The sequence below is a fragment of the Ambystoma mexicanum genome, chromosome 9 (genome assembly GCF_040938575.1).
Source record: "Ambystoma mexicanum isolate Mex_15411 chromosome 9, UKY_AmexF1_1, whole genome shotgun sequence".
Lineage (NCBI taxonomy): Eukaryota > Metazoa > Chordata > Amphibia > Caudata > Ambystomatidae > Ambystoma > Ambystoma mexicanum.
This window is the reverse complement of record NC_090931.1, coordinates 702107171-702129898: the sequence shown is the minus strand read 5'-3', so window position 1 is coordinate 702129898 and position 22728 is coordinate 702107171. Positions and strand designations below refer to the sequence as shown.

General features: G+C 50.9%; 1 protein-coding gene across 2 annotated transcripts in view; it reads right to left on the bottom strand.

The window, feature by feature from the left end:
• The window catches only part of CREB1 (cAMP responsive element binding protein 1), a 379690-nt gene that overhangs the window by 142435 nt on the left and 214527 nt on the right, over nucleotides 1-22728 (bottom strand). For both annotated transcript variants that reach the window (XM_069615589.1, XM_069615588.1), the window contains 2 exons: nucleotides 20604-20704; nucleotides 694-836 (listed from right to left, as the gene is read on the bottom strand). In XM_069615589.1, coding sequence (XP_069471690.1) covers nucleotides 694-836; nucleotides 20604-20704 — 244 coding nt within the window. The remainder of the gene's footprint in view (nucleotides 1-693; nucleotides 837-20603; nucleotides 20705-22728) is intronic.

The following is a 22728-nucleotide window of genomic DNA, read 5'->3' as shown; positions in this document are numbered from 1 at the left end:
CGCATGAGAAATCTAAAAGATTTCTCTGCGACGCTGCACTGATGGTGCTGTGTGTCAGCATACACAAATTAGATGCCTATGGAGTTTGTCAGACTCCTAAAATAAAGAAACACATAATCAAAACACATGGGAGAGCGAGAAAAAGGGCTCACTCACTCCAGGGTAAAAAATTAAACCGTCCTAAAGGCCAGCAAAAGTGCTGAGTGTTTCTAAGGTGGGAGGAATTAAGCACTAAAATGAAAATGCTCCCCAGTGCACCACCGGGAGGCACAACATTGCCAGGCTAGAAACAAAGAAATGCAGAGGGAAAGCACCAAGACAAATGCCCTTTTCTGCTATGCATCTTGTCTATGGAGCAAATTACCAACGCAGATAAGCCTGGCCCCCTCCGTCCTACACTTCAGGAAAGACATTAAGACCCTACTCTTCAAAGAACCACTTGCTGATCACTCTGCTAAACTCAACCCTATTTCCCCCGCTTTGAAATCCCCCCTTACCATTGCTCTTCTTACCCATCCCAGGACATCTCCCATCCCTATGCCCTACTTGTAACCACCTGGCGGAATCCCTTTTGTACAGCGCTACATTCTTCCCAGCTCGGTTCAGACCTTATAAATCCCATACATACATATGGTTGGCCAAATTTGATCTGCTTCATCTCCCTTTACAGAAAAAATTTTAAAGATTACGTACTGTATTGTCCACTGCTGGTTTGGTAAATGGGAGTTGGCACAGTCACTGTTGTTATAGCAGGAGCTGATGCTTCCTCTTCTGACTTTTCTTCCTCAATTCTTGGCACTCCAGGGACATCGGAAGATAGGTCGTTCAGGATTTTTCTGAAAAGAAAATGGGATTGGGTAATTTAATAAAAAAGTGTAGTGGTAGGCACCCCCGCCTTCCCTGTTTAGACCACAGCGGGACCTCTCTCCAAGCTATATTGCCACCTAATTCCACTGAACTGGCATTCCTGGACTACTTTTCTTCAACGACATCCGTTTTCGGATACCATTACCATACTCGCTCCTTTACTACCACTCACCCCCAACTGTCCAATAGATAAGGACAACCATGCATCACAAACTGGGACACATCCTACAAGGAATCCTTCATTGTTTTCTCCACTGTTCTGGTCTGCCAAGTCCAACTGCTACACTAAACTAATCTTTCTGGCTACTTCTGCTCCAAAATCTCTGCTCAACTATGAACTAACTTTTCGGCCATCTGATGTTCAATGAATGGATTTACCAGGTTACTCACCGTAGTGACCACCTTACTTCTAGTCCATAGTCCCCTTTCCTCCATACTTGTGGACATCTCTCCGTCCTGTGGGACGGGACCGGAGCACTTTGTAAAAAGCATCCACATTTTTTTCTAAAATGTGTCCCTCCTCTCTTTCCTGTGCGGGGCCCGGCACGCGGCCGTAACCCCGCCCACCTTGGCTCGCCCTGCGCATCGCCCATCAGTCCTTTTCTATCGCCAGGTCAAAGACCCATTAGCAATAACAGAGGAACCTTATTAGAGGGGACGGCGGGCGGGCGTATGGAGGAATGGGGACTATGGACTCGGAGTAAGGTGGCCACTATGGTGAGTAACCTGGTAATACTCCTACGTCCCGTCCCCTTTCCTCCATACTTGTGGGAGATTCCCAAGCACTCCTTACAGGAACTACGGGTGGATGGAAATACCCCTTACTGAAACAGGCTCTTCAGCACATACTGACCAAACTGAGTGTCAGCCCTTGAGCTCATGTCGAGACAATAATGCTTACAGAAAACAGATGGGGATGCCCAGGTAGCTGCCCTAGTGATGGACTCCCAGGGGACATATTTCTGAAAAGCAACCGCGGCTGCCTTGCCCCGCACCAGGTGTGCATGGATACCCTTATGAGGTTTCAGCCCTTGGACGGTGAAAGACTCCGTGATGCAAGCGGCAATCCACCTAGAAATATTTGCCTTAGACGCCGGCTTGCCCTGAGGGTTACCGAAGGTCACAAAAAGTTGAGAAGAACTCCTAAGCTCGTAAGTCCTGTCCAGGTAGAACTTAAGAGCTCTTCGGACATCAAGACAGTGTAGAACCCTTTCAGCCTCTGAGGCAGGGTTCGGAAAAAAGACCGGAATGGAGATCGACAGATTCAGATGGAATTAGGTCACCACCTTCGGTAGAAAAGCCGGGTTTGTCCGAAGGACTACCTTGTCCTTGTGAAAAACCAAGAAAGGATGCTCCACTGACAATGCCTTGAGCTCACTCACTCTCCTTGCTGACATAACAGCGACCAGAAAGGACATTTTCCAAGACAAGTACTTGAGGTCCACCGTAGCCATTGGTTCAAAGGGTTTGTGGCACAGCGCCGTCAGGACTACATTTAGGTCCCATGGTGGGTGCGGATTACGAACCAGAGGGTAGAGGCGTGTCAAGCCAGCAAAAGGCCTCTTCACCACTGGGTTAGAGAATAAGAACACAGGTCTGTAGAAACGTAAGCGGAAACTGCTGAGAGATGAGTCCCGCATGACAGGACATGAACCCCTGACTCTGCTAGGGAGGACACGCAGGACAACACCGTGTCAATCGTGGCCACCCTCGGACCAACTTCTTCTCCAAACACCAATGAAGGAACCTGAGCCATTTACTCTTGTATTGAGATCTGGTTGAGGGTTTCCTGGCTGCCTGGATAATGCGCATGTTATCCGCAGACAAACTCAGATGCTCTAAAGACTTGAACTCAAGCACCATGCCGCCAAGCTGAGCGATTGTGGGGAGGGGTGCCACATCTGTTGTTCCCCTTGGTGAAGAAGATCGGGAGTTACTGGTAACCTAATCGGCGGATACACCAACAGGTGTTGAAGTTCTGAGAACCAAAACCTGGCCGGCCACCACGGGGCTCTGAGTAGAAGGGAACAGCTCGCCGAGTTCTTCAACCTCCAAATTGCACGGTGAACTAGATGCAGAGGCGGGAAGGCGTAAGCTCTCATATTGTGCCATGGAATCTCGAGAGCATCCCCAAGAGAGGAGGCTCCCAGCCCCCCTCTGGAGGCATACTGAGGAAGCTTCTTGTTCGCCGCCGTAGTGAAGAGGTCCACCTACGGTGTGCCCCAGCGTGAGAAAATCCATGAGAGGACATCCGCCTTCAATTCCCACTTGTAGCTGACCACTGTCTGCCGGCTGAGGGCATCCACTGTGACATTCAGCTGGCCCGGGATGTGCACTGCAAGCAGCCAGACACCATGAAGCACGGCCCACTCCCAAATCTGGATGGACAGGTCCACGAGGGGGTGGAGGGGAGACTTCGTTCCCCCTTGTTTGTTGATGTAATATATTGACACCACATTGTCCGTTCTTATGCGGACCACCTTGTTGACGATGAGCGGTCTGAACGCCCTGAGCGCTAGGAAGATCGCCAGAAGCTCCAAATGATTTATGTGCAGGAGCTTATCCTGAGGCGACCAGAGGTCCGAAACCTGAAGATCTAACGTCGCACCCCACCCTAGAAGGGAGGAGTCCGTCGTGATCGTCACCATGGGGACCGGGTCCTGAAACCCCGCGCCTCCAGACATATTGCTGAGAGATGACCACCAATCCAGGTCCACTCTCATGGAATCCGGATCCACTGCCTGACGCCATGAACTCTGAAGAGCCATCTGGGTCCGTCTCATCTTGAGACGAGCAAGAGGAAGAGCCAGCACGCATGAGGCCATGAGGCCCAGAAGCCTCTGGAACCACCAGGCCAACATGCTCTCCAAATGCGCAAACATCTGACACGTGGCTAACAGATCCGCCATTCTGTCCCCGGTCAGGTACACTCTGCAGTCGATCGTGTTCCAGCGAAAACCCAGGAAAATCAGGTCCTGCGAGACCGTCATGGAAGATTTCCGCCAGTTTACCAACAGTCCAAGATGGAACAGGAGCTGAAGGAGAGAGTGGAGATTGCCCGCTGCTGCTAGCGGACAAGGGCTGCGTAAGAGCCAGCCATCCAAATACGGATACACATGGATACCCTGGAGACGAAGATAGGCCGCAATCACCGACATCTTCGTAAAGACACGCAGCGCCGAGCTGAGGCCAAAAGGAAGCACTCGAAACCGGAAGTGCTCCTCTCCCAAAGAGAAGTGGAGATATCTCCTGTGTGGGTTCCAAATCAGGATATGCATGTACGCGTCCTGAAGATCCACAACGCGGAGCCAATGGCCCATCTGTAAGGAGGAGCGTATCTGGCTGTGCGTGATCATCTTGAATTTCTCTTGGGGTAGGAAAAGATTGAACTGGAAAAGGTCTAGGATGGTGCGCAGGCCAGCCTGGTTGGGTTTGGGCACCGTAAACAGCCGGGAGTAGAAGCCCTCCCCTCGCTCCCCAAGGGGAACGGGTTCCACATCTCCGAGGTCCAGAAGTTTCTGAACTTCGGCCTTGAGGGAGGGTGAGTCCGACAGCCGAAAAGGAGGGTTGAGGGGTGGGGTAGGGGGTAAAGGTAAGCGGAAGCCCGCTCGAGCGACTGACAAGACCCATCTGTCTTCTGTGATGGTCTGCCACACCTCCCAATGAGACGCAATGCGTCCTCCCACCGGGGTCTCGTGCGAGCGCTGAAAACCCTCATTTGGCAGGTTTATCGGTGGCGGTGCCACCTGAACCTGATGAGGAGGCTGAGGAGCGGGAGAAAAACCGCATGCGTTGTTGTCTACGGCGGTTATTCCCCGCAGGAGTATCCACTCTGAGAGATTTGCGGTCGAGGAAGCCCCTAAAACCAGAGGAGGGTTGACTTTGCGACAACAGTCTCTGGGATTTGAAAGGAGCTTTGACCAGAACAGAATGATTTAGCCGTCTGAGTGCTATCCTTGGTCTTAGTGAGCTCTACATCAGTAGTAGAATGAAAAAGCTCCTTACCATCGAATGGAAGGTCCAAAACCTTGTCTTGCACTTCCTTAGAAAATTTAGTGGCATGCAGCCACGCTGCCGTGAGGTATCAACCCCAAGCATCAGGCCCCGAGCAGAGGTGCCTACGTGGTGAGCCGCACCCTCCAGGAGATCCTGGGCCAAGACCCTGGCATCGGAAAGGCCTCCTTTGAAGTCTTCCAACTTCTCGACCAGGATGTGCTCCTCAAACTCCGACAGACCTTTCCACATCCGCATGTTAGCTCCCGCCAATATCAACTCAGCGTTGGCCTGCCTGAGCTGCAAGGCTGAGTTGGCAAAGATTTTCCTCCCTAGGGAGTCCAGGAGCTTGTCCTCCTTTCCCAAGACCTGAGTAGCCGTCGTGGAAGAGGATGCTGCAGGTCTGGATTGCAGCGTAGCCGCAGCCACCAGTGTGGAGGAGGGAGGCGGACAAGACGACAGGGCCACCTCTTCCGAAGAATGCAGCCTGTACCTCGCGTCAATCTTCTTATTGACAAAAAGTCCCGAGTGTGGCTTTTCCCAGACTCTTCAGACCTCGGCCAGAACATCCTTCTGCAGGAACAGGCAGGTACGCTCCAAGGGAGACAGGGTGAACGCCCCAGAAAGCACGCCCTCCTGCGGAGCGGGTGCCTCGGGCACCGGAACATCTAAGAAACTCATCATGTCCAGTACCCGGTCATGAAAGGCTCTGAACATCTGACAGGTCAGGATCCTGCTGAGCCGTGTCAGGCACTGCCTTGTCCACTGGGGACAATGGAGGCACAGGCGGAAGAGCCGGGGGAGGCACCACAGGCAAGGGAGGCGCCGGCGGAACCACCGGAGGAACGGGTGGAGCCGTAGGCGCAGGTGGACATATCTCCTTGAAAAGCCCTTTGAAATATTCCCTCATGGGGTCGGTGCGCATAAGCGCTTGAAAAGTACCGAAAAAAGCATCCTTAGGAGATTGCTTCGGAACCTGAGGAGGCCTCATGAGGTGGACAAATCCAGGGACGTAACGGGGAAGGGTGCCACACCGGCCCCTCCACCGACGTACCCACATAAATCAAAGGAGCCGCCCCCGCGGGCAGCGAAACATTGTGCGGAAGAGGCATCCGGGCGTTCCAATCATAAACTGGCCGGTAAGGATGCGCACAAGGGACCTTAGGTTCACCAAAGGGACTGTGCCGTACACCAGAGGCCGATGGCATAGTTGTAGGGGTAGCACCTAAAATGGCCGCCGTGGTCGTGGCGGGAATGGGCGCCCTTTTGTCCTCATCTGAGGGGAACTGCGGCACGTGAGGAAGTGAGGCAGGGGTCCCCGTCGATGGATCAGGGGTCTTAATCTTATCCTTAACATAAGGAACCTCGGCCGAGCCGGTACTATGAGGCCTGGAATGTTTTTGTGACATACCAACCGCCAAATTAGCCTTCGAAGGAAGGACCTCGGCACTGCCGGTAAAAGAAGAACTTTGCTTCTTTGCCCCCTCAACAGATCTGGTATCACCACAAGAGCGGGAACGGTGTGCTTCACCGACAAAGCTTTGTCCGGCCTCTCAGAACTGTTGGTAGCTTTAGCCTCTGAACGAGGGACCTCGGACCCAGGCCCGGTAACAGCCTTATCTGCACGGGCCTCGAACATCCCTTCAGTAGCAACCAGCCCAGCCAGGGCCTAGGGGTGCACCCCGGTCTTGTTTTGGAGGGAAGCCGACAGAGGCCTCAGAGCGAGCTCCGGTACTCCACGATTCAGTAGAACTGGGTCTACAAACAGCCCCCAGAGGAGGGACTCGGAGCGTCGGTGTTCACAGGCCCCTTACGGAGACCCTTGGAGCAAACTCTGGTAGAATTATTGGGCCCAACGGGCACCTCAGGGAGAACCCCGGTGACAGAGCGATCAACGCCCCTACCGGACCGAGAGGAACCCGGAAAGGTATCCCCCGACTGGGGTGCTCTGAAAAGTAAAGAACTTACCGGGCGTTTTTTCTTCTCGCCGATGAACGCCTGAAAATGCGAAGGAGGAGTTCGTCGGAGCACCTCCCCCCACCGCTCCAACCGACGTTGAAGTGCCCGGACCGAAAGGGAGTCACAGTAAAAACAGGAGTCCCAACGGTGTTCCGGACCCAAACACTCTAAACATAGAGGATGGGGAACCGCCCTCGCGAAGCGACGGTGACACGATGAACAATCTGGAAAGTCTAATTTGAAAGACATAGACAGACTAGTAAACGAACGCTAGCGAGAGCCAGAGTGGAAAAAGGATGCAAGTGCGTCCGGCCCCGATCGAGCAGAGAAAAGGACTGATAGGCGATGCGCGGGGCAGAGCCAAGGTGGGTTGGGTTATGGCTGCGTGCCGGGCCCCGCACAGGAAAGAGAGGAGGGACACATTTTTGAAAAAAATGTGGATGCTTTTTACAAAGTGCTCCGGTCCGTCCCACAGGACCGAGAGATGTCCACAAGTATGGAGGAAAGGGGACGGGATGTAGGAGTATGAGAGGAATAAAAAAATAAAATGCAACTTTACAGGCATTTTGGGGGTGCATATGCCACTAAATGAAGTCTCCAGTGAGGGGTGAAATGCTCTTTTCCTTTAACTCTGGTCTAACTGTTGGTAAGTGCCAGCTTTTGGCAGTTGACAATGGTTGTGTGGGTTCCAATGTAATAGATGGGGCCATAGGAAAGCATTGGGCCTATGTTGGCTTGTGGGGAAAAGTTGTGGCAACTTCCATCAGCGTTTGTTTGTTTACCGACAACACTCTTCAGATTTCCTATGGGCACCACAGTGTACTGGAATAAACTCTGGTCAATGGAGGGCACCTACTGACCACTCCTGAAGCCCAGGAGAGGACTCCATGATGTACAACTTCTTCCAGGGATTAAAGATGCTGAAAACCCCTGGAAGAAATACACAAAAAAAGTCTGGCTACTTTTCCCCCCACATGCAGTGCGTGTTAGGCAAAGTTTAGGACTATGACTACAAGTATAGGCAACCCAACCTTTGATATAAGCTTGTACTCGGGGTCGGATTGGGACAAGAAATAGTCCCGGTCACCCAAAAATAAGTGGCCCACCCCTCGCCTCACGACCCTTGACCTGTGATGACCTCACCGAAAGTGATGTCATTTGACCCCACCCCAAAGTGGCATTAAATAGCGTTGTTCCTAAGTACACTAAAATACTGTGAATCCAAGCAGACGTCCAAGGCCAAATGATAATGTTAATTTTTTTATAGAACAAATATGCATACAATATTACCCAACCTGTGTTGGTACTCATTTATTGTCCTAAGAAGGATGAAAGGCTTTTTGGGGGGAAAAAAAAACAAAACAAAAAAAAAAAAAAGTTGGAAATATTTTTCTTTTTTCCCCCATTTGTTTTTTCTTCCAAACCGGCCAGGCATGGCCAGAAACCGGCCCCCTCTCCCCAAGGACGATTTTGGCCCGGCCACGGGCCGAAAGGCCGAGGGGCCAATCCGACCCTGCTTGTACTACACAGTTTTGGTAGAGTGTTGAGCAGCCAGGGTTATCTCAAGAGGGGAAATGTGAGCAGTAGTTGAGTTACACAATGATTCACAGTTACAGGTATTCAAATAAACTCTTACACTCATGGTTTCTTGCATAAACAATTAATAATTTATCAATCAGTAATAAAGCCTTCTTTAGAAGGGAGCAATATACTAGTAACACATAGATGCACTTTCTGGATCAGACAAGGCCCTTTTGGGATGGCTCACAGACACAAACTACACCCACAGGTGACGTTGATGACAAGGGTGCTGGTGGACATTAATACCTTACTGTTGGCATACAGAGTACTCTTTAAAGGTAAGTAAAAGACAAACGTTATTAGAACACAAGAATTTACAAATATTCATAAGTAGGGCAAATACTCATCCCAGACGTCGTCCAGGAGCGGTTCCGACAAAAAACCTTCCTTCTCTTGTGGGGTGAACTGGAAGAGCTCCAACGCACAGACGATCATGGAGTGAAAGGATCCCACTTGTCCAGCGGGGAAGCCTGTGGTGGAGGGGACATTCCGCCGTCGTCATCTGTCGTCGCTGTGTCCATCCCTCTAGGGGAGGAGGGAAGCGTCAGTTGGAATGGAAGCGTAGGGTGCCTCCTCCTTTTCTTCGACAGTGGATGGCCCGGTGTCAACGTGGTCGCCTCCGGTGGTGTCGTCGGCATCCTCTGTCACCAGCGTGTGGAGGTTCGAGAAGATATCCTGCGAGAGGTCTCTCAAGGGAATCTGGGGAACCGGGCCGCTGGGACCAGTGCGCATGTCATTATCCCTGTCGACGTTCTCCTCGTCGCCAACACCCTCCGCCGGGATGGTGTTGACGGAAACGTTCTCCTCCTCGTCGGACGAAGAAATGTCTGTGCCCTGAAGTTCTACCCCTCCCACCCCCTTCTTTGGGTCCCGAGGGGTCGGTCTTGGGCTGAGGTCCCGCATCCTCTTCTCCAGAGTCTTTTCTATTGGCTTGAACGAAGACTCTACCTTTGTAAGACTTCAGCAACCTTGACCTCCTGGCAGGAGAAACCCAACCTTTGGTATAAGTCTGTACTACACAGGTTGGTAGTTTTGCTGAGCAGCCAGGCTTATCTCAAGAGGGGTCAATGTGAGCAGTAGGGTTGTAACACAGTTTCATAGTGACAGTTATTCAAATAAACACTTGTACTCAATATTTCTTAATTAAACAATTATTAATTTCTTCAACAATCAGTTATATAAGCCTTCTTCAGAAGGGAACAAAACATGTAACAATTATAATATACTTCAAAACACACTCTGTTTCTCTAAATCAGATTATACCCATTGAGGATGGCACACAGACACTTCCTACACCCTCAGGTGACGAAATAGCCAGGACACTGTGGACATTGATTTATCACCGGTATATATAGAGCAATACAGAGATTGGTGCAAAGGTTAGATTGGGGAGTAAAACAAAGGTTAACAAATAATTAATAAACTGGTAAGTACTGTTTAAACCTTCCAAAGTCAAGTAAATGTTAACCTTTCCTGGGGGGAAGGTAAAGGCACAGAGTCAGCGGTAAGAAGAGTCTCTCAGGGAGCCAGGACAGTCAATTTTAGTTGAGCAAAGCCTAGGGGAGCTGAATATCTTCTTTGCCGGTAAGTAAAAGTCTTGCAGAATGTTTTTAGAAATGTTTGTAGGAATAAGATTCACTTGAAGGGCCACAAGCTCTGAGGCTTGTGAGGGGCAAAGCTGCAAGCAACTCTGCAATGGTAACCAGGACAAGTCTCAACTGAGAGAAACACAACAAGAGGGAAGTCCTCTTAGGTTTAGAGTACCTTTGGTTAGAAGAAATGGTTCCAGCTGGCTTCGGGTTCTGTACAGCTTTGCAGATCCTGGTGTTCCTGGGCCTCAGACGTGGGGACAAGAGGAAGGACGTCTGGGGACTACTGCACTGCAATGGGAAAGTCAGCAGCAGCAATGGGCAAACTTCAATTCAGCGGCACTTCGCGGTTTCAGGTCCTTGCGTCTACAGCAAATAGCGACACTGTGGTTCTCGGATACCACTTCAGACTTTCCTCGCATTTGGGGTCCTGCACTCTGTTGAGGTGGCTCCGGCCTGGTCAGTCCTGCTTCAGGGAAGTCCGGAGGATCTTCCTGGCGTTCGGGTCCGACTTAAAAGCGATCGACTCGGTTTGGTGTTCCTCTTCCTGGAACTTCATTTCTGCCAGCAGCAGCAGGGGAAGTCCAGCCAGCTCAGAGAGAATGTCCAATAGAGTTCACTTTGGGGTTGATTGGTCCCACCAACCCAAGGGGAGAAGTTGTCCTTGAAGGGCTTCTCTAGTCGAAACTAATTTGGAGCTTAAGCACAGCAGCAGGGTTTCACCGGGCAAACCAACGGAGGAGTTGCAGCAGGTGCCTCTTCCAAGTTCTTCTTCAGATTCCTTTGTCAATCACACAGCGGGGTGGCTGTCCAGCCAAACACTGTTGGGTTTATTCCTGTAACCAAGGGGATTAAGCACAGGGAGTTTTGGGGACCTCCCTCACTTCCTGCCCCTGCTAGACATACTGGAGCCAGAGGTAGGCTTCACTCGTGAATCCCGCCAAAGGCAAAACAAACAAAGGGACCAAACCTGGTTTGGCGCACAGAGTAAATCTCAAGAAGGACCTTTCCAACAAGAAATGGTGAAAAAAGAAGACCGGGCCATTTTGACAAAATGGCACCCATGGGTGCCTTACTGCAGCTGTGAATACAGCCCACAGTAAAAAAAAAATACACAAATGGTAGTAAAAAGTAAACCACTGCCACCAGCCATTAATTGTAGAAAGGGTAACATAAAAATGTGACATGAGAAACTAGAGTCCAGCAAAAGAGCTGGGGTCTCTACGGTAGAAGGGAATTAGCACATTTCTGAGAATTCTCCCTAACATATGTGAAGCCAGGGGTCTGCCTCTGAAAGGAAGACAAAGTGAACTTATTACAAGGTTGTTAATCACCAAAGTATGGGAAGTAGGCCTGTAACACCTACTAACCAAAATGATATGGAAGAGAATGATGAGGATGAAAGTTTAGAGTTAAACTCTAGTCTGTCAGAAGAGTCAGGAGGGGGAGAGGAATCTCCAGAAGGGAGCATCCCCCCCCTCCACAACCTGCCTTTATGCCTCAGCCACTCCCTATCCTGACCCCACAAGGTCCAAATCTGAACCCGGAATATCTAGCCCTTGAAAGACTAAGGATAGAGTTTGAATTAAAAGAACTTGAAGTACAAGCTGAAAGCAAACATCAGGAGGTGAAACTCAGAGAAAGAAATGCAGCATGAAATGGAAATGAGAAAGATGCCCCTTGATTCTACTTCCCTTTCAGGGTCTTCTAGGTCTACTTGTCCCAAGAGGCCTTGCCTGTCTAAAGAAGCTGTAACTATGTATGATCCTAAACTTAATGTATTCGATTGGTTGAGTACGGAACAAGTTACTTACCTGTAACTGTTGTTCTCCAGCATGGGTCTGGCATAGATTCACATGCTCATGAATATTCCCTTCGTCAGGCTGGGAATCCTCGGTAAAGAAAAAAATCAGTTTCATTTCTGAACTGTCTTTCTCCTAATAAACAATCACTGGTCTCTGGGTCATACTTCCCCCAGCAAATGACTGCCCTCTACCTAAGCCCCTCCTCTGGCAGCCATCTTCACATTTGGTAGCATGTAAAGTGGCAGTAGGACCAAGAGAAGAGCCACAGATGGGTAGGAGGGAGGGTTCGCATGTGAATCCATGCCAGACCCATGCTGGAGAACAACAGTTACAGGTAAGTAACTTGTTCCTTCTCCAGCATGGAGTCTGGCATGGATTCACAAGCTCATGAATACAAGAATACATAGCAGTACACACATGCACAACCACGGGAGGTGGCAAGGTTCAACATTAAGCATTTCATCAACTCAACATTAAGCATCTCTTACCTCCTCACCAGGCCCACCTTCAGGCAAACAGGTTGCGCAGAACAGCCTGGCCAACTCTGGACTCCTCCCTGGAATCCCGGTCGACGCAGTAGAATCTCTTGAAGGTGTGCGTCGACCTCCACGTAGCAGCCCTCAAGATATCCAGCAAGGGCACATCAGACAGGAACGCCGTGGCAGCAGCGATCGCTCTGGTTGAATGGGCTCTCGGACGGCCGGGCAACGGTCGGTTTGCCAACCGGTGACAGTGCATGATGCAGCAGGAGAGCCATCTGGAAATGGAAGCCTTCGAGAGGGCCTTCCCTTGGTTCACAGGTCCAGAGTTCACAAATAGCTTTGATGTCTTCCGAAGGGTCTTTGTGCGGTCCGAGTAGAACCTCAGCGCTCTGGCCACATCCAGCGAGTGCAAAGTCCTCTCGGCAGGCGACGAAGGCGATGGGAAGAAAACAGGTAACACCAAGGGCTCGTTGAGATGGAAGTCCGACGGCACTTTGGGCATGAAGGAGGGGTGCGTCCTCAGCACTACCCTCGTCTCGCGGAATGTCAGGTATGGAGGTTTACAGAAGAGGGCCTGGATCTCTCCCACTCGTCATGAGGAGGTGATGGCCACAAGAAACGCTGTCTTCCACGATAGGAATTTCAACGGTGCCAAATGCAGCGGCTCGAACGGCGGCCCCATGATCCTGCTCAGCACCACGTTGAGCTCCCATGCCGGGGCCGGAGCCTTCACCGGCGGCAATGACCGGACCAGTCCTTTCATGAACTCCTTCACCAGTCGATGGGACCACAGAGATGATCGCCCAGGAGTTCTGGTGTAGCGGGAAATCGCAGCTGGATGGATTTTGATGGTGGCATGAGCCAGCCCCGCCTTGGCCAGCGACAGTAGGTACGGCAGCACTTGAGGGGCCGTAATCTGCAAAGGGTTAATCTTCTGTGCATGGCACCAGACAGAGAACCTCTTCCCCATTTGTGTCCATAGCAGTTGAGGGTCGAGGACGCCCTGGCCTTTGTAAGCACCTCCTTGCAGTCGCCAGGATATCGTACCCTCCAAACTCTAGTTCTGCAGGAGCCAGGCCTGCAAGTTCAGCGACCCTCGGGTCGTGGTGGAGGATGGCGCCTCCTTCTCTGGCGAGAAGATCTGCGTCCGTCGTGAACGTATACAGGAACAGGCCGTCCCAGGGGAATGAGAAGGCATCGCCCATGCTCCCCGGCTGGGGAAACCTGCTGGCGAACCTCCGGCACTTTGTGTTTGTCGCCGTCACGAATAGATCGATCTGTGGATTGCCCCATCGTCAGAACAGGGGATCCACTTGATCCTGCCGAAGCTCCCACTCGTGGCAAGAGCGCAGCTCCCTGCGGAGTGAGTTGGCATTGGTGTTCTTTATTCCTGCCAGATGGAAGGGTACCAGGAACATCCCGTGGGCAACGGCCCAGTGCCACAGATCCTGCGCTTCCTTGGATAGGGCTGGGGATCTGGTGCCCCCTTGTTTCCTGATGTAGAACATCGTGGTGGTGTTGTCGGTGAAGACCCTCACCACCTTGCCCTTGAGGGACGGGAGGAACGACCTGAGGGCCCATAACACGGCTCAGAGCTCCAGGACGATTATGTGTAGTGACCTCTCCTCCGGGAGCCAAAGGCCTCTTGCGTGGAGATCTCCGGTGTGTGCTCCCCTTCCTTCCAGGGAGGCGTCTGTCTTCACAGTTTCCTGGTGTCTGGTTCTGGAAGTCCATACCCGCCTCTAAGTGCGTGCGGTTGCCCCATCACCTGATCGCTTGGCAGAACGTCTTGTTGAGGGAGATCTGGTCTTCGAAGCTGCCCGCTGCCTGCATCCAACGGGCGTCGAGGAACAACTGCAGTGGCCGCATCCGCAACCTTCATAGGTGCACGAGGTAGATGCACGATGACATCATGCCGAGTAGGGACTTGATGGACCTCACCTTGGCCGTCTCCATGGTCAACAGCCGTTGTACCTTGCCCAAGATGGCCTTAGCCAATTGCGCTACTGTGTCGAGTCTGGCTCTCAGGAACAGGGCATCTTGCGACGGTACCAAGTGGGATTTCGCGAAGTTGATCGAGAATCCCAGATCCGTGAGCAGTCGGACGGTCTTCGCTGTGTGATCGACGGCGAGTTCCCTTGACTTTGCTCGGATGAGCCAATTGTCCAGGTAGAGGTATACGTGGATCCCCTGCAGGCGCAGCCACGTCGCCACCGGTGTCAGGCACTTGGTGAAGACCCTCGGCGGCGACTTCAAACCGAATCGTACGAACTTTCAATGTCCTTTGTGTATGGGGATGTGGAAGTAGGCATCCTCCAAGTCCAGCGACGATAGGAAGTCGCCCTCCTCCAGCTGTGCCGGCACGTGCTGAAGGGTGACCATCTGGAATTTCTGGGACTTGATGCGTTTCTTTAGACAACGAAGGTCCAGGATGGGTCGCCAACCGCCCGTCTTCTTTCGGACGAGGAAGTACCGCGAGTATACGCCAGAGCCCCAGAGCCTCTTCGGGACTAGTTCTATTGCGCCCTTTTTTTTAGCATTGCTCGTACCTCTAGAAGTAGCTGTGGCACGTGGTTTTCCTTCCTGACCACGAGTGGTAGACGGGGACACTTTTTGGAATTCCAAAGTGTGCCCGTGGGCCAGCGTGTCCAGCACCCAACGGTCGGTGGAGATGGACTCCCACGCACTGACGAATTTCGCCAGCCAGCATCCCACTGGGGTGCTTGGGTGGGGGCCCGACGTCACGGCCGGTTCAATCTTGCTTCGCCGAGGCCTTGCCGCATTGGCTTCCTTGGCGACGACAACGATGTCCTCCGGCCTTGCTGCGGCCTCTGTAGGCCTCCTGAGACGATGAGCAGGCTGCTTGGCGGTACGACGAGGAACCGCCACCAAATCCTTTGGAGGCACCTTGAGACTTGCCTCTGGGGGTCCGAAAGGACGGCCATCGTTGGAGAGAACCTAAGGCCCGGGCTGTCTCGGTGTCTGCCTTGATAGCCTGCAGTGACTCATCCACTGCCTTCACAAACTGGTTGTTCCTGTCGAAGGGCATGTCCAGTGCCCTGGTCTGAACATCCTGACGGAAGTCGGTTGCCTTGAGCCAACCGCGTCAGCGAAGGCAAACGCTGTTGCCCATCTGTCCGTGGCCACCCTGATGGCGTGGTCTGACACCACCTCGCCTTCCTGTAGGATTTCAAGGGCCTCCGCCCTCTTGTTGTCTGGCAGGAAATCCAGGAGGGGCGCGATCTTGAACCAGCTCCCTGTCGTAGCGTGCCACGATCGCGAGGGCGTTGGCCGCTTTGATGGTCGTCGCCGCCGAGATGACTGGTCGTTCCATGGCGTCCAGCTTTGTCCCCTCGCCGTCCGGTGGGGAAGTGGAAGTTGATGCCGTCGCCCCTGCCGATTTCTTCTTGGCCGCTGCGGAGACCACTGAATCCGGGGACAGCTGAGCTCTAAGGCACATCAGGGTGGAATCGGGGACCTGGTACTTCTTCTCATACCGGTCCCTCGCCGTGGACGGGTTCTTGAGCAGCGACAGTCCTTCATCCCAGATGTCGTCCAGTAACGTTACTGAGAGGATGGTCTTCCTCTTGGCCTCCCGTTGTTGGTAGAGGAAACCCTCCTTCTGCTCTTCGAGACAAAGCTGGAAAAGCTCCGATGCCCTGGCGATCATGGCGTGAAAGGAGCCAATTTCGTCGAGAGGGGAGGCCCAGGCAGGGGGTGATTGGAGATCCGTCCCGTCGTCACCACCGTCGTCGTCCATCCCTGCTGTCTCCGTTCCCGTCTCATCCCTCGGTGGAGGGGAAGAGGTGAAGGCTGGAAATGAGGGGGAGGATGGATTTGCCTGCGCTTGTTCGTTGGGCTTCCCGACGGTCCGGGCGCCGCTGCATCGTACGCTGGGGGTAAGGGCAACCTTGTCCATATCACCGTACACAGGGTTTGGATAGCCATCAAGATTGCTCCTGAGTTGTCCTGTGGCAAAGGTTGCGACGGGAGCGACGGCTGGTGAGTGGGGTCCTCCGTCTCCTCCACGGTCTGCAGCTCCTCATCAGCGCCACCGTTGCTCTATATGCCCACCTCATCGGGATCCCTCCCGTAGGACCGGACCTCTTCAAATCTGTTGTCCAGGATCTTTGCGACACCAGCCAGCTCATCTTTAGAGGTGGTATCTGTATCCGTTATGGCTACCGTGCCCCCCCCCTTCTCCTCCCAGGGGTCTTCTCGATAGGCTGAAAAGATGATTCGCTCCGGGGTGGCAGGGAATCTCTAGGCCCGGAAGTAGTCTTCACTGGGGTAGCCTCCACCGGCTTCACCAGGGCCACCACAACTCCTTCAATCTAGGCCTTCGCAGGGTGAATCAATGCCTTCACAACCTTAGGTGCGCCTGAGGCCTTCACTTTAGGGGGAGGGTCGCTGACCCGCTCCCCCTTGGCCATCTCTGTCGGGATCGACCGGGGCTTATCCCGAAGCTTACCCGGGTTCTCCGACTTCCTCTTCACCGAGCCAGAGTGTTGGCTCGTGGATGATGGCATCGGTGACATCGCGCCCTGCCTGGCAGCCGAAGAGCCCGAACCATCGGCGCTGCCAGTGCCCGCGGGCTTGCAGTGCTTTGCCTTGTTGTGCCCCCATCGCCGGAGCGCCCTCAAAGGTCTTAGAAGACCGCTCTGACTTCTTCTTCTCACCTGCTGCTGGCCTCTTCCCCTCCGGCCAGTCGGTGAGTCGAGTATGACGATCCCTCATTGTCTGGTCGGACATGTTCTTACAGAACGCACAGCCCTTTTCCACGTGCGATTTTTCTTCGTGAAGGCAGTAGAGGCACCGGGAGTGCTCCTCTTCCTTGAAGACGTTCTGTAGTCCACATCCAGGGCAGCTCCTGAACAGCTTGGATCCAACAGGCGTTGTGTTTCCTTTGTCCTGGGCCATGACCACGTGGGGTAGGCCTCAAAGATCTTCCGGAATCCTCCAAGAAGTGATAACTCGATGGAAATTCGCCCTTGAGGGGCGTAGAAAAATTCTCAAACGGGTCCCCGTTGATGGGAAGTAGAATCGGCGGAGCTTGAGGCTCAATTGACCAGAAATATAAGAGTAAACTCTTTGAAAAAACGCAAAACGCAGTAATAAAAGCTCGAGAGCTATAGCATGAGGACTCCCAACACTTGAACGTGTGGTAAAAATCTGTATTCATGAGCATGTGAATCCATGCCAAACCCCATGCTGGAGAACCTTAGGATCATCTTTGACTCCTCTTTCTTTCTCTTGACACATCACAGACCTTGCCAAGAAGTACAATTTTCTGCTTAATCCCCTCAGGGGCATTCTACCTCTCCTCACCACTCCCCAGAAGCTCAATGTCTCCAGAGACCTGGCTCTCTCTAGGCTTGACTACTGCAATAGCCTCTTGCTCAACCTCCCTTTCTTTTCCTCCCTTCACCCCCCCCCCCCCCAACTAATCCAGAATAGGACTGCAAGACCTATCCTTGGCCTCAAGACTAGGGACCGCATCTCTCCAGCCCTAAAATCTATCCACTGGCCCCAGTGACTGCAAGGATCAAATTCAAGATCCTTTGCATCATCCACATGGCTGTCTGGGGCCTCTCTACATCCAGCTACCTCTCCCGAAATACCTCCCAGTGAGAGTCCTTCAGTCTTCTGGCTCTAACTCTCTGCAGGTCAAACGTTTCTCCAAGCAGAGAGTGGGAGGTAGATCCCTGCCCTCGGCTGGCACCTACTTCTGGAACAGTCTCCCGACCCAAGTCTGAGGTGGGGAGGATCTTAAGTTCCGGAAACTTCTCAAGACCTTCCTTTTCTCCTCTTCCTTCCCTCTCCCCCTGCCGTGTTAAACTCTCCACCTGCCACTGCGACATGGTCCTTACAGAGTCATACAGGGGCCAGACCACCCCTCCTCCAGTCAGCCCCCAGCATCCTTTCCTAGCACTTGCCCTCAGGCTCTCTTTCCCGGACTATCCCAACATAGTCCTCCCTGTCCACTGCACTCTTCTTCCCCTCCCCCCTCATTCCCCTGACACTTGCAGCCTTGGTCCGACCAGCACTTGCCAGACCCCACCCATGGGGGTACCCCACTCCTGCACTTCTCCCTCTATCCTCCCATCCCCTTGCTCTTATCACCTTGTCATGCACTTGCACAGTAGGATTGTCGCAAGGCCAATATAACCGTTGTTTGTTGTATTCTTGTGATTTCCCATGTTCCCCCTCCGCTACACTCTTGTGGCGCCTGGAAACGCCTTACAAATGTCCAATGAATAAATAAATAAATTGGCAAGAGCCAGGAGAGTATGTGGAAGTGCAACAAGTGAATGGTGGCAAAATAAGATAAAGCATCTGGAGGATGTGAAATGAGAATCAATCAAGCACCACTGTAAAGCGGAAGCACTGTCAACGTGCATATGAAGAAGTAAGGTGTGTCGGTTGGTGACTTGTAATGGTTGGACCGACAACTGCACCTAGACCGAGTGCACCCATCTATGGAAAAGCCACTGAAAGCCTCCACAAAGAAGCTTGTGATTGAATAGAAAAGAAATCTTGCGGGATCTGAAATGAAGGAACTGGACTATATGACACTGATGAAAAGTGACCAAACCAGAAGAGCTGGGAAGTGTCCCAAGGAATTGTATTGTTTTGGAAAGGTGAAACAATCGAAAGCTTGGGAAGGGAACCCCTTTGCATTGTGAACTATTTTGAACTTGAGCAAGGGAACCCCTTAACAAACGAAGAGCTGGAAGAAGCTCTGAACTTTTATTGAACCCTACTTTTTTTGATGCCAACATCCTTATTGTATACAATTAGATGTGAGGGCAAGTATAGGTTTTGGACACAGACATTTGCTTCGGACTTCCTGACACAGACTATCCTTAGTTTCTTTTAGGTAGGCAAATCTCACCTTAGCATAGATTAAGGCCTTTTTCTAACCCTACGATCGTGCCAGCCGAGCGAGTCCCAGATCCCCCCTGGTTTTGCATATTAAGTAACTTTGGGTTTCACCATAAGTTACCAAGGGAATCCAGACGTGGACCCCTTGCGCACTGTTCTTAGAGAGGCACAGCTCCACCTCACTGATGAGGCCTGACTAGGCCGAAAACACGTGTCTGGGGTTGCTCTTGGTACTCTTGTTCAGAGGAGAATTGCCTAGCATTTTGGTGCTGGACTGCCGCTGGGCAGGGCAAAGACTGATATGCAGTGATATTTCTCCACTGTGAAAGAGACAGTGAGCTAAAAACTTGGTTGAGACTCTCCTGGGGGGCCATCCACCCAAGAAGAGGTCAATGGACCGTGTTTGTGCCGGTAGAGGAACTCCCAGATCCCCCGCTTGTTTTGTAGGTTTTATAAGGGGTTTATGTGATATTTGCCTGGTATTTTTATCTGCTTACTGTGTAAACTAAAGGACTAATACATAATTGTACTTTTATATGCTTACCTGTCTGAAAAGGAATAACTGCTGTTGCTGTGTGGACTCATTGTAGCCCTAGCCTGCTCCCACACCCTTCCTGAGATTAAGCCATGGCTGCTCTGCTACCTCAACTTGCCTGGGTTTGTCTAACCTCCAATTATGTTTCCTGTTCACCATAATAGGGTGGCCTCCCACAATCCACCTAGCAGGGCTGATTTTGGAAATTCAACTGAACACTGCCCGACAATTCCATTATACTTCTATTAATTTCAAGAGATCCCAAACTGCTACCCCGCCTTCACCCAATGAATATTTAGCTCTCTTTACATTCTCTATGGAGAACTCACTCACAAATCCTTGCATGCATAGTGCAAGTCCCCTAATGCTCCAGTCTTTGTAGTTTTGATACCTTGGGTAAGAACCCTGCAAAAGCTGCATGCAAGGCCTTAACCTGGACATAAATCAAAATAAGTTACCACCTCAATGTTAGTGGGTCCACTACAAACAACAATAAAATCCCAGGAAAAAAAAAACATAAAAGACAAAAGAATGTCATCATTTAAAAAAAAAAAAAAAAGTAAAAGGGCCAATTCTGACTCTGCCCTTTTCCCAAATGTGCACTCCCAAGAAATTCAAGCACTTTCCACCAAATATTCTAGGACGAGAGTATATAATAGAAAATAATACCTGTCATACAATATGCAGTGGAAGACTTGGGGGTGTAGGAAAATAAGCCGCCTACCTGGCAACTTTTTCCCCCCAAGTGAGAATATCACACGGAACAGAGTGTTCTTGTCTAGAATTCCCAGAACTAATGTGAGCACAAAATCAGTAATTTTCTGATTTGGAAATATTCAGATGTCAAAATGAATAGTCACTAACGCATTTCCCATTAAATATACATTTCCGGTGTAAAGCACAGTACCTGTAGGAAGGCCTCCTGGAAAGAATCTCTCTACGTTTCTGAGAATCTGTGACACTGTCTACAGATTCCTGTGAATCTTCGCTTTCTGCAATAGTAGAAATCTGATGCAAAATGAAAAATTGAAAATAAGCAGTTCAGTATATATATTGCAAACTAAAAGCCAAGAGAATTATTAATAAAGTACAATGTAAAATACTCGCTCATTTACATTTAAAGTTTCAACGGATACAAATACTCGTTAAAACTTGCAATGAAAAATGTTGCACTTTCTTTGAAAGCTCTGAACATAAGTAGCTTAAAGGTCCAACGAGAGCGCAGGAGACTACAACGTTGTAATTGTTGTTTAACATGCATAATGTCCTCATATGTCTAACTGTTAGATTCAGTGGGATCCTATGAACATTCAAATAATTATTTTCATCAAAAATGAAGCCAAATAAAAATAGTTTTATTTAAAAGGCAAAGGCAGATGCTGCATAGGGTGGCATGATGCAGGCCATTTAAAGGCACTGTTTTTATAGCAACCAAGATACTTGTCACTAGCCAAGTCCCTAAATTCTATTTGAAATGCCATCAGAGGTAGTAGTCTCTTAACAGGCAAGTCACTTTTTCTTCTCCAATCTAGGATCTTAATTCTATGTCAAGACAGGAGGCAAGCATTATGCTTCTCTTTCTTTATTCTAACTCGAGCAGCAAACATTTAAACACAGTAATAACAAACAACTACGTTTCCCATACAATTAGGGGGACGGGGGGAATATAGTCCTACTTTGTAACAGGTGGTCAGGACAACCAATAGGGGTGTTACACCTGCTAGACCTGGTCCTCTCTTCTCATCTCTTCCTTCTCTGCTCGAGCAGCAGATAAGTACATTTATTTTCGTTCTTTGTAGAATGCGTTGAGTGCAGTATATGCTGAATAGTGTTTTTTCCCCACAGGCTTTAGTTGTGCCAAATCTCAGAGTCAAGAGGATTGTTCTTCCTCTTCCGCGCTCTCGTTCCCTCGGAGCGACGAGGAGAGCTCTGTGTGAGAAGGAGTACAGCTCAGGAGCCATCTCTATCAAAGAGCGAGCACATTACGGTGAGTAATGTATCCCTTGTGAGGCTTGTGGAATCTGCTTAGATCACATGCTGTGCATAGATTAGCGAACAGTGTTAGGAGAAGGTGGTCAGATGTGAGAAGGTTCATGGGCGAACAGATGTCTTAGAACCGCTTGTCCCACCTGTGTATCTGTCTTGGAATGTGTGTCAATGCATTAGTGCTGAGTGAAAGTGTGTACTGAGCTCCATGTAGCTGCTTTGCAAATGCTAAGGGGACATTTGCAATAAATGCCAGAGTAGCTCCCCTGCTCCTTGTGAAGTGAGCTCTTTGCATGAAAGGCAGTGTCTCTTCTGACAGGGACTAGCACAGTTGTATGCACCGGACTATCTATCTATAGATGGCATTCTTCGAAATACAATCCCTTCTCTGCCTGGGGCTACGGAGACAAACAGTTGGTCTGTTTTCCTTAGCGGTCTGATCTTGTTTACATAGTAGGTCGTTTTCTTAAGGATACTTTCCACAAAGTCTGAATCAGGGACGGCTTTGTGTATGCTAATCTTAAAGTGGTCAGCAATTTTCTTTGGAAGGTTGTGGAACATCATTTGGTCGTCTACAGGCTAAGAGTCTCTAGACAGAGCTGGGAGGCACATCAAGAAAAATTTTTTCAGGGTCAGTGTCATGTGACGGGGTGGAATGCCACATCCCCGGGCCATCCACAGGGTACCAGTCTGGTTCCTGGTAGGTGGGATCGGGCCGCCCTGGCCAGGGTCTTGGGTATAGGATACAACCCAGCTAGGATCATCCGGATCATCCAAAAAGCCATTCACTTGGTGGTCCTGATGGGATTCCTCAAATGAATAGAATTCTACACTTGGAAAGTGGTGCCTCTGGGACTTGGGAGGGAAGGGGCAAGGGTCCACATCCCTATGCCTCTTTAAAATGTCCTCAAATTGGCTTCGGAAATTAATTCTGCCAACTTATTCATACAAGCCTCAAACTTGTCCCCAGTCAATTTAGAGGAGTCCGAGGGATCTGGAGGGGGAAAGGGCCATGCAGGAGGAGCTGGGTCATGATTCATTGCCCT